Genomic DNA, 12,189 nt, shown 5'->3' on the forward strand with positions numbered 1-12,189 from the left:
GAACGTCGTCTTTCTCCCCCAGGAAGCTGCAGTAACCTAAGTGGAGGGAGCCTTCAGGTCCCCTGGCACTGCCCTATCACGTCAGGAATAGGATAAATTAATGGCTTCTCTGATCCAACCTGGACATTTCTTTTATTCGTTCTGCAACGGGGTCACTCTGTGTATGGGTCCTCATCAAGGACAGGAAACCAACTGATGTGGGGGAGAGGTTCCTCCCTTTTATTCTGTAGCTTTCCTGTCCATGATGGGCGGATCCTCTCTCTCAGGTGGTGCTGTCATGGGTGAAAGAAAGACGAGTTCTAAGCAGACTACATCTGTCTTTCAATTGACACTATGTATATTAGCAATGGATGTATTTCAGTGGATGTAATCTCATTACCTGAGGGTATCCATGTGTTTTCATGCATGTGGTGTCTTGTTTAATTATTTCAGTCATTATGGTAATTTCTGCTAGGCTATGTATACAATGTAACTCTAGCACCTACAGGCTTTTTCTTTGTAACATTCTCATTTTTTTTTTCATCTTTTTCTCTTTTGTGAACTTCAAGCATATAGACCAGATAATGAGCACGCATGGGAAGCAAATAATGCAAGCAGTGACCTTCATTCTAGAAGGGGAGCATAATATAGAGGTCAAGGAACAGGTATGTCATCCGTTTCCCGCCAACTGAGCCCATGCCAAACTATGAAAACCTTTTAAGATCATGAAATATACGGTGATCTAAAGTAATAAATCACAGGGAGGACATAATTTTACTGGGAAGGGTTAATAACATTGTGGCACAGTAGTAGTGGTTCTTGACTGCTGGCTAGGATTTTACAGTTCAGTCCTATTGACAGTAAAGAGGTGTACTTATTATCGTGCAAAGTGCCTGTAAAAAAAAAAAAAAACAACTTTGCAATTTACTTCTTATTAAAAATTATTTTGTGTTTAGCTCGTTGCCCAAGTTACCAGCCAATTTGCAATCCATCAATGGTGGCCAATGTCCTAGGCAAGGAGCCACTTTGCAAGCTCTTTGCGCTGCTCTGAAGCTGTCCAGGAACCTGGAGCTGACCAACAAATGTCCCTGTGCTCCCCTGGTGCCGCAGGGGTAAAGCTGCCTCTGCTAGCAGCAGTGGGGGAGTGTGGAGTCCAGGCCAGTACAACAATGCTATTGGTCTGAACGATTGATCATTATGGAGCACGTTGCCACTGGGAAGCAGTACACTCCCGAAGATAAGATCACAGGAACAAAACTGGCAAAAGTAACACCTTTACCTACATTGTTTGTGTTTCAGACCTTATGCATCCTTGCAAACATTGCTGATGGAACAACGGCTAAGGACCTAATCATGACAAATGATGATATCCTACAGAAAATCAAGTATTACGTGGTAAGTAACACACTTGGGTACTCTTCCCACAAAGCACTCCATTATTATACCAGTAATGCTCTGTTCACTGTTACAATGTGGCTTCCAATCATAGCCCAAGCCACAAAGTAATACCAGTTACGTTCTAAGTAGACCACCAGTGCCTGACAAATCCTATTGATGTAAGTGATCCTCTATTCAGTGCACAGAAAAGAACTTGGTGATCGATGGGGGTCTGACCACTGGGAACTGGGATCCTCAATGATTCTGAGATTTTTTCTGTCAATTCCATAGACTGTGTATGGTTGCGAAGTTGCGCATGCTTGACCTCGGCTTCACTCATATCCTATGTATAGGGTATAACTTTTGATCTGGGGAAAGCCAACCATACATGTACTGCTATCTTTCTCAAACTTTCTGATATGTAACATATTTAAATCGTGAAAGTGGTGTTGGTCATGTATGAATATATATTAATTTATATCCTGCTATTTATTTTCTTCAAACTTTGCCTTTTAGCTGTTTTTTAGCTAATTTCCATGTGGAAATAGATGTGACTATGGATTACTTCCTTTCTATACAGGCGGCTGATGTAGTGTGCGGCCCACCTCCTGTCTCATCATTGGTTTAGGCTCTTGCTCTCTACCTCCCCCTGCTGTTCAGCCTCCTCTGGTTGGCTGCTGTGTATAAACAGATGTCTATTGCAGGTTGTCCACGCGTGAGAGCCGATTTCTTTCAAGGTCCATTTAGGCATGCCAATAATCAGGAACGAGCACTCATTCCCAATAATTGGCCTGCCAAGACAGCCCGTCAATCGCCCAACTAACGAGCAAAATAATTGTTCATTGGTTGAGTTGATTTTTAAGCTTGATTAAAAAAAAAATCCTTCTCAGCAGCACATCATTCTGTGTAAACAAGTTGTGCTGCCAAGAACAATTATAATTTATTATTTTCCCTTCACCCATGACTGCACTCCTGAAGGAGGGATCCACCCACCAAGGATAGGAAACCTACTGAAATAAAAGGGAATGAAGGGAGCCTTGTGCTGAAAGCCCTCGGTGAACATAGAAGAACAAAATGTTACCCAGCCCTGTCCTGGTGTCTGGAAGAGCAGGCTACATGCTTGTGGTTCTGGCCTTCAGGGTCCAGGAAGCGCCGTTCTCGGGTCCAGAGTGGGCTTTGTTGCACATGCAAGCACGGGTGGCAGAGACTGAGAATCGCTGCATGTCTCAGACTGCCGCGCCGCCCTCACCACCACCCCCTGCTCTGTGTGGCATGCTGAAGACTGCCAGGATGCACAGGTAATGAACGGTGCGCTCGCTGACATCATGGGCTCAAGACATGCTGGGAGGGCAGACCAGAAATGGAGCGCTCCAGCTTCAGCTCTCCTTCCTGTGGTGCCATAGAGGATCAGATGCATCAGCAGCGTGGACACAGCGAAGGAGGCAGCCATTCAAGTGGCAGGAGCACCAGCCGTCCCATTCAGAGTCTCTGGACTACATGGTCTCTGAGAGGAGGCTTTATGTATCCCAAAACAGCCTCCGCATCCGGTACCCTGTGGTGACAGCAGGTGACGTTGAAGAAGAACAACAAAGACTGTGCGCTATGTAAAACCCCACTAGCAGTGGGCTGGCAGAAGAATCTCTGTTCAGACTGCATTCACAAGACCATTAGCGAGAAGACTCCAGACTTTGCCTCAAGCCTCAGATCTGTCATCAGGACTCAGGTGTAAAGCTTCCTAAATTCCCTTTTTAAAAAAGGGAAGAAAAAATCTAGAGCAGCCTTTTCTGAATCTGATGTTTCCCTTATCAGAAGGAAATATCACAGTGAGTCTTCGTCCTCATCCTCCTCGGGCAGGGATATGGGGGGCAGACCATGTTTTTTTTTTCCAGTGGAAGATACAGATAGGCTAGTTAAAGCTGTTAGGTCCACAATGGGCTTAAGAGGAGAAGATGGTTAAATCCCTAGACGACGTGATGTTCGGAGGGTTAGAGCAGAGAACAAAACGTACCTTTCCTGTTAATAGTAACATCCAGGCACTCATTAACAAAGAGAGGGAAAAACCTGAGAAAACTGGTGCCTTGCCCTTGTCTTCAAAAAGGAGATGTCCTTTTGAGGAGAAGGACTCTGAGGATTTTGATACAGCCCTATCAATCCTAGGGACCTTATCACATACCTGTAAGAGGTGAACCCTGCCCATTGAACATTCTGGGATGTCTGAAACGTAGGTGGGAAGTGGCAGCAAGGGGTCTGAAGCCGGCGATTGCTGGAAACTGTACCACCCATTCCCTTATGATCTGGCGGCAACAAGGCACGCCGCCGTAACGCACGTAGGGAAGTGGAACTATCGCCTGGGTTTGGTGAGACATGTTTATACTTTTGACACCAATGTAGGATATTATAAGCCTTGTACCCACATTTTATTGTTGTACCTTCATGTATCACAGGCACTTTAGCCATACTGTACCTTGGGTATATATTTTGTATAGTCTATGATTGGTACTACTCCATGATATGTAGTGGGCACCCAGTTACTTATTTTTTTAATTTTTCCAACTACATTTTGAAGTATATTTATATCCTGTGCTTTACCTGCCCTCCGGTGGTGCCACTTAATTTTATTGGCTCATCACCTTGCACTATTGCCATTTTTCAATGCGCTGTTTGCTTGTCTTTTTTAAAGAAATGGCTAATAAAGTATTATATTTTATTGTTCAATATGCTCCTCTCATTGCAAGGTGGATCAGAGAGGCCATTAGTTTATGCTACTCTGCTAGCGGTGCTCCAGTTCCTGAGGGCATCAAGGCTCACTCCACCAGAGCTGTGGTGACCTCTTGGACAGAGAAAATGGAAGTATTGATTATTCAGATTTGTAAGGCTACTATGTGGTCCTCACCCTCTGCTTTAGGCACTAAAGACTGGACCTATCCTCCTCTGCTGACTTATGTAGAAGGGTGCTGCAAACAGTGGTCCCTCTGTAAGGGGTTTAGTTTCTCCATAAATTTCTCAGGTGTGGTGAAGAGAAAACACCAAGGTTACTTACATGTAGCTAATTTTCGAGAACCCATGACCTCACCGGTATGCCCCCCCTTGTCTCACAATATGGGTGTACACTATAGATTAGGTGTTTGATGTGATGTCGGTTATGTTTATGATGTTGTTGGAGGTCCTCCCATGTTCTGTAACCCAACTGATGCAGGGGAGAAGTGCCACCCTTCTATTTCAGTAGGTTTCCTGTCATTGCTGGGTGGATCCCTCTCTAGTGTGCTGTCATGGGTTCTGGTAAGTAACCTTGGTGTTTTATGCACACAGAACAATTAAACTAACAATTGTTTGTACATAAATAGGCTAGTAGGCACCTCTTAGTTAGGACAGGTTGATATTAGTAAACCAGCCATGAGACGATGATGATTCAGGCAACTGCCATAAGTACTGAAAGTAAGGGAGTACCTGAGTTTTCCTGAAAGAGAACTGATAATCTGATTCATGCTGCCCGCTTTGCAGGTAGCATGAATCCGAGACTAGCTGCACAAATGCAGCCGGTTACATTCTTACTCTGCTGCTTTTCCAAAAAAGTATATTTAAAATATCTGGCTATTGCCAGAGACCAACTTAGTCCGGCTCTTCCCAGCACAGGTGCTAGTGATTGCCAGGTCTCTCCCTATGGGCGCATGAAGTCAAGACCTGTCAATCACTTAGTCCGGAGGCAGAGCCAGACTAATCTGTTCTCCAGACTATTCTGTTCTCCAGCTATAGTCCCTGGCCAGATCTTAAGTGTATATTTTCTCTGAAACGCTGGAGCATTTTCGAGAAAAATATGCTTGGCTGCAGCCTGTCTCTGATTCATGCTTTGTTCAGTTTGTGCAGCATGAATCAGATGACAGGTTCCCTTTAAGTATTGTGATTTTTCTCAGTTTTTGTTAGAAGCTAGCACTGTATGTGATTTTTGTTTTGATTTTAATACCGCCATTCTGTGTAATTCTCTTTTACCCCTAGTAGTAGTTTATAAAAAAAAGAAAGTGAAGCCTTTGGGTTTGCTCATAACCTACATTCTGGTATTCTGTTCCCTCTTCTCAGGGTCATTCCAACCTGAAGCTTCAGCTGGCTGCAATGTTCTGCATAGCAAACCTCACATGGAATGAAGACGAAGGTATTGAAGATCACCATGGTCATTCTCACCATTTTAGGGCCCGTCACATGTCCGTGTTTCCAGTGCGTGTGGCATACGTTTTTTGCACAGATGCCACATGTGCCCATTATAACCTACGCTGCACATGTTCATATTTTTACATGGACCGTGTGAACCACACAGAGACATGTCCGTTTTTTTTTTTGGCAGCATAGATGACAGCCAATGCAAATCTATGGGTCTGTGAAAAACACACACAGCAGATGGGATGGCATCAGTGTCCCATCCATGTGCTGTAAATAGTTAACATTGCAAAGTCTAGGAGAAGCTTTGTAATTTCATTCTGTCTTTGTCAATACTGGAAAAACACTGATGGCACACTGATCCAAATGCTGATGACACAGGTACTATTTTTTCCCGTGCAGGTTTTATACAAAGGTGTGAATGGGGCCTTACAGACGGCTTTAGCAAATTAAAACCTAATACGTTTTTATAGGGGCCTTATATTTGCACCGCTCATTGTGCTTTAGTCACTCTGGATGGCGAGGGAAAAGGTCACCAGTGCAACCCAAAATTATTTCATTACTGGGAGCCAGAGGCACGAATATGTTGCGGGTTTTTTTGTTTTGTTTTGTTTTTTATAACTTAGTCTTCCTGCATGGACGTAGATAAAAAATCTAGTATTCTGGCTGCAACTAGAAGGCGCATAGGAGGTCTCTGTATACTGTGGTATCATTCAGATTCAATCAAAACAATATGCAATGAGCTTCTGCACTCCCTTTAATATCGGCTGCAGGTAGCCAGAACATACAGCACAACGTTTTCTGTAAACCATTTGGTCAGTCCATCCACGGACACTGTCTAGTTTAATGCTGAGGTTTGTCACTCCACAGTCCTTGTATAAATTATTACTTTTTTACCTTAGGGCTCATTCAAACATCTGTGCAAATCAGTCCAAGGCCGGACTGCTAATTCAGCGACCCGAGCTTCACCTTTCCACTTGAAACTGGCTGCACCTCTTGTGAACAGAACAACCTCGGACCGATTTGCATGGACTTCTGAATGAGCCCTCATCTGCGAGATTGTGCACCAATGTCACAATGGGTCTAAAACATATCAGAAACGTGGTGCAAGTCATAAAAGACAATTTTCACTTTTGGTGCAAATTATGCCAGAATTCTGTCACATCTAGCTTGATAAATCTCCCCCAGTGTCTGCTGATAAAACAATATTGTAACTGTGCAGACCGCATGGAATATCCTGTCTTGTGTCTGTAGATCTGAAATAGAGATTTACTAATAATTTTGAAAAACCTCTTGATGGCTCTGCAAGAAGAAAATGTCAATGACATCTGAAAGTTCACCTAGTCCCTCAACCATATAAACTTTTCATCTGTTCCTTGAACATGTCAGACGTTTCTAAAGTACCGTATATCTTCGAGTATAAGCCGAGACCCCTAATTTTGCCACAAAAAACTGGAAAAACTTATTGACTCGAGTATAAGCCTAGGGTGGGAAATGCAGCAGCTACTGGTAAATTTAAAAAATAAAAATATACCAATAAAAGTAAAATTAATTGAGAAATCAGTAGGTTAAATGTTTTTGAATATCCATATTGAATCAGGAGCCCCATATAATGCTCCATACAGTTCATGATGGGCCACTTAAGATGCTCCATACAAAATACGCCACATATAATACTCCATAAAGTTCATAATGGGCCCCATAAGATGCTCCATATTAAAATATGCCCCATATAATGCATCACAAAAGGTTAATCATGGCCCCTTACGATGCTCCATAGAATATTATGTGCCATATAATGCTGCACAAAGGTTGATGGCCCCATAAGATGCTCCATAGATTATGCCCCATATGCTGCTGCGATGAAAAAAAAAATGACATACTCACCTCTCGTCGCTCAGGCCCCCGGCACTTGCGATATTCATCTGTCCCCGTTCCACCGCCTCAAGTCGCTCTATCTTCCGGCTCTCTGACTGTTCAGGCAGAGGGCGGCGTGCACTAACCACGTCATCATGCCTTCTGACCTGAACGTCACTGCCAGAGGATGCAGAAGATGGAGCCCGGCGGTGGAACGGGGACAGGTGAATATCGCGCAATGCTCACCCTCCCCCGTTATACTCACCCTCGTGGTGCGGTCCCTGCTTCTCTGTCGTCCCGAGCCGGCAGCTTGTTCCTGTGTTCAGCGGTCACTGGTACCACTCATTAAAGTAATGAATATTCGCTTCACCCCTATGGGAGTGGAGTCACGTCCATATTCATTACTTTAATGAGTGGTACCATGTTACCGCTGAACACAGGAAGAGCTGCGGTGCCCGGAGACCATCACATCAGAGAAGCGGGGACCGCGCCAGGAGCAGGTGAGTATGAGGTGACAGCTGCCGCTCCCCCTTCCCCGCCGACCCCCTGGGAATGACTCGAGTATAAGCCTAGAGGGGCACTTTCAGCCTAAAAAATTGGGCTGAAATTCTCAGCTTATACTCAAGTATATACGGTAATAGCTATTCTTTAATTTTACCCAGAGTAGATCACTGGACCCCATAAGTGTGCAAAATATCTGCTAATCTCATTTATAACGTTTTTTGTTTTCTTGCTCTGGAAGGTTCACAAGAACGACAAGACAAGCTTCGTGAAATCGGAATTGTTGAAATCCTCCATAAATTGAGTCAGTCAACAGATCCAAACCTATGTGACAAGTAAGTAGCTGTGGCATAGTCAGGCTGTACTTATAATATATAGATGCCCATTCATCTTAAAGGGGTTGTTTCTAGTGATGAGCGAGTATACTCGTTGCTCGGGTTTTCCCGAGCACGCTCGGCCTCAGTTGCATGATTTACGGCTTCCAGATAAGCTGAATACATGTGAGGAATGCCTGTTTGTTAGGGAATTCTCATATGTATTCAGCGTATCTGGAAGCTGTAAATCATGCAACTGAGGTGATGCAAACTATATCTCCGAGCAATAGCAAATACTCGGAGGTCACCGGAGCGTGCTCGGGGAAAACCGAGCAAAGAGTATACTCGCTCATCACTATTTGTTTCCTTTCAATTAAATTTATCCTGGAGTTTGCTGAAAAACAAAAGTGGGCTCTACTAACCTTTACCGTAAAGTCTCCGCCACTGTTCCCAATGTCTGGCATTGGCTGCAGCTCGAACATCGCATTGATGATGCATCAGCCGATCAGCAGCTCTGAACGGGGCGTTCCGACTACATGGTAATAGTAAAGTGCAAACGAGGGAATAACCACTTTTAATGGCTGGCATTTAATGCTAGATGTACAGTATAGAAATATACATTTTCTTATGGCTGTAAATCATCATTGCATCTCTGTAAATACAGCTTTGTTCTATAAGAAGCTTGTTTCATGTAGTTAAAATTTCTATCCCAATTATGTTTTTTTTTATTTTTTACCATGAATGTGGGAAGCATGCAGTAAAAAAATGGACGCATTGGCCTACCTCTATCTGGATGCCTCTACATTTTGTTGTAGGGCAGGGAATATATCAGAAAATGACACCATATCCTGATTGCTGCCCTTGGTAGCATGATTTTATTAATCCCTTCAAACAATAATCAACCGAATAGGTATGGCGAATAAGTGCTCCTCATGTATGGAGCAGTCTCTGGAGCTGCGCACATTCCCTAGAGCATGGGTGCCAGCTGTGCTGTACAGACAGCCAGTACCTGTGAGCAACTGCAATGTAACCGTAATGGTCTACTGAAGTTCACTGTGTCTTCCATGTTGGTGCAACCTTGAAGGAGATTTTCAGTTTTGCAATACCCTGCAATATAAAGTATAACAGTGTACAGGCAATCAAGCGGTTGCAGGTTTCATTTAAAAAAAAGCACATTTGAATCGCTCCCCTTTTCCTCAAACATAAATTGCAAAGATTAAAAAGTAACATATTTTGTATCGCTGCATGTGTATTTGACCAAGCTAATAAAATATTTATCTCGTGTGGTGAATGCCGAATAAGAAAATCTAAATCTTTCAAAATATTGTTAAAAACTTTTTTTTTTTTTCTAAATTCTATCCCACTTTGAATGTTTTTGCCGAAACAACAGAACCTCATATAGCTATGTCCATGAAAAAATGAAAAAGCTATGGCTCTTGAAAGGAAAAGGGAAGGAAAAAAATACTATAAATGATTGCATCTCCAAGATGTTAAAATTTAGGAATTGTAGACTTCAGTGTGCACCAAAATTTCACTTGGAGTGTCTGTCACTTGCTCGAAAATAGCGAATCAGATGCCTTCTAAAAATCTCTGAGCTCCCCTGATTCTGTCTCTCCTTTTTCCTTTTTGTGCTGCGTCCCTCCATTGCAGAGATATTCTGATTTGTCTCTTCTGGGGCACAGTATGTGAAATCTCTGCTATGCTGTCCAGCTGGGCGTTTCTTCTCTGGGGGGGGCATGCACTTTCACTCCTAGATGTTGTCAATCAGCTCAGCAGCTGATCTAGCAGTCTCGGATGCTGCTGTGATTGGCAGCATCTGGGAGGGAGGAGTGAAAGTGCATTCCTCCAGAAAAGAAACACCCAGCTGGACTCCCCCGCAGAGATTTCACATACCGTGCTCCAAAAGATAGAAATGTGAATATCTCTGCAATAGAGTGATGTAGCGCAAAGCAGATAAGATTGTCAGACTCTGGGGAGGCTAGGAATTTTTACAAATTATTTATCTCATTTGAGCAAGTGACAGGCCTTCTTTCGCAATCACCCATTAGGATAACAAAGGGTGGTAATAATCCTTGCATTAGAGCTTATGTTTCAGCGTACCTAAATTCTTAAGCTTTGTGTGATTTTATGTGAAATTCATATTTAAATTGTAATTTTTCCTTCTTCTAGGGCAAAAACGGCACTACAGCAATATTTTGCATGATCTTGGACAAGAATCGTTTCCGTTTGACTTTTTTCTTACATCGCCTCCTTTTTCACATTTTCACCTATGGATGAGCAAGCAACTAGTCTGTCTCTTTAGTGCACACAGTCACCTTGGACTGCTCTATAGAGCATGTAAAGTGGATATAAGCTGCCTCAGCAGAATGGACTACTTCCTATATAACGACCCTGCCCCGAGTGGGTTATTAGTATTAATTTCTTTTTCTTTCTCATTTTGGGATTTTCTGAGCTACGGATTTTTAATGCTGTTGCTGCAAATTTTTTGGCGTGGCTAAATACCTCAACCCTTTCATTTTCTTATATACTTGCACACTTCTTGAGACTTTGAGGAAACATGGACCCTCTCATTATTTTTGTTGTCCCACTTTAGTTTACCAGGGCAAAGAATTTGCTGTAAAAAAAAAAAAAACCTTTTAAGTTTGTAAAAATGTTATTTAAAAAAAAAAGTGTAAAAATATAAATATATATAAATATATACATGCACAGACGTGCAGGACAATAAGTGCCCCTAAAATTTATGTTAAATTTTTGAGCGTACAGATATTTGTAAGTAAACTATATGCATTTCTGAAGTGAGTGTTTGTATATATTTTTGGTTTTCTACAGATAAATGGGTGACTGTTTGCCTGTTGAATTCATTAAAAACAATTCTTTAAGATCTTTTTTTAACTGATTTTCTTTTTAAGCTTGTAAAGATGATTAATATGTCTGGTTCTACTTATTGATTATATAGTCACGATTACTCAACACTTTTATTACCAATTATGCACCACTTCACAAAAGTCCACTGTATGTGAAAGTATTACTACAGAATAGATATCCGAATCCCCATACTACAGTCTCGCTCCACCTCCTACGAGAACAGACGCCATAAGATTCATCCCACAATACTTATTTCTGCAGATCTAAGGACAGCTTGACACAGTGTGATCCCATGTTAGAACAGTATTGGCACCCCTGCTCGAGTCTCCTTCATCCTCCCAGCAGGGACGCGGTCACGTTCCTGCAGTGTTTGTTTCCTCTCAGGACCTGCACATGGCACGCAGGTCTCTTGGGAGCGCACGTAGGGCGCGCACGCATGCTCCCTGCCTTTTAAAAGGGCAGAGCGCACTTCTGTAAAATGTCCCCAGCCAATAACTGGTAGACGCCTATTATTTAAGGCAGCTTCCCTTATTGGGAAGTGCCTTATCAACTTTAGTTATCGGTGTGTATCTTGCTACCTAGTTGTAAGGTCTCTCTACCTGTCCACTCCTGATCCTGTCTGTCCTGCTGCTTCCCAGTCCTGAGCCTGATATGCCTTGCCCGCACCTGTATTGTCATCCTCACCCGTCCAGTTTGAGCCTACATCTGTGATCCTGCACCCGAGTCCGCCGTGAGTTCTTGAACCTATCCTGTCCATTCCTGATCCAGAACCTTTTCTGCCTACCAGCCGTGCAGTCCTGTTCCTGAACCAGTTCTGTCTACCAGCCCCACATACTCCTGTTAACCAGTTCCTGGCCAGTCCTGCTTCCCTGTCCTTTTGGGGTGTCAGCTGCTGCGGCTCTGGGGTCTGTCCTGGAGTAGCACCTGGCGTCCATCTGGGTTTACATCTAACCACGCCATCAAGGGCTCCAATGAAGAACCAGGTGTTCACTTAGGCTGGTTTCACACTTGCGTTTTTTGCTGCTGCGTTTTAGAGCTAAAAAACACATGCGTTTTTTTTCTATACTTAACATTAAAAACGCATGCGTTTTTTTGCATGCGTTTTGCCACGTTTTGACAACGCATGCGTTTTTTTATGCTTGCGTTC

The 12,189-nt window shown here is 43.1% G+C and overlaps 1 protein-coding gene across 2 annotated transcripts in view; it reads left to right on the forward strand.

Moving 5' to 3' along the window:
- ARMC8 (armadillo repeat containing 8) overlaps positions 1–11,058 on the forward strand; it is a 116,004-nt gene extending 104,946 nt beyond the window's left edge. For both annotated transcript variants that reach the window (XM_077272138.1, XM_077272139.1), the window contains 5 exons: positions 549–644; positions 1,279–1,374; positions 5,431–5,503; positions 8,105–8,198; positions 10,347–11,058. In XM_077272138.1, coding sequence (XP_077128253.1) covers positions 549–644; positions 1,279–1,374; positions 5,431–5,503; positions 8,105–8,198; positions 10,347–10,380 — 393 coding nt within the window. In that variant the 3' untranslated portion in view covers positions 10,381–11,058. The remainder of the gene's footprint in view (positions 1–548; positions 645–1,278; positions 1,375–5,430; positions 5,504–8,104; positions 8,199–10,346) is intronic.
- The last annotated feature ends 1,131 nt before the right edge of the window (positions 11,059–12,189 follow it).

Source organism: Ranitomeya variabilis, chromosome 7 (genome assembly GCF_051348905.1).
Source record: "Ranitomeya variabilis isolate aRanVar5 chromosome 7, aRanVar5.hap1, whole genome shotgun sequence".
NCBI classification, from domain to species: domain Eukaryota; kingdom Metazoa; phylum Chordata; class Amphibia; order Anura; family Dendrobatidae; genus Ranitomeya; species Ranitomeya variabilis.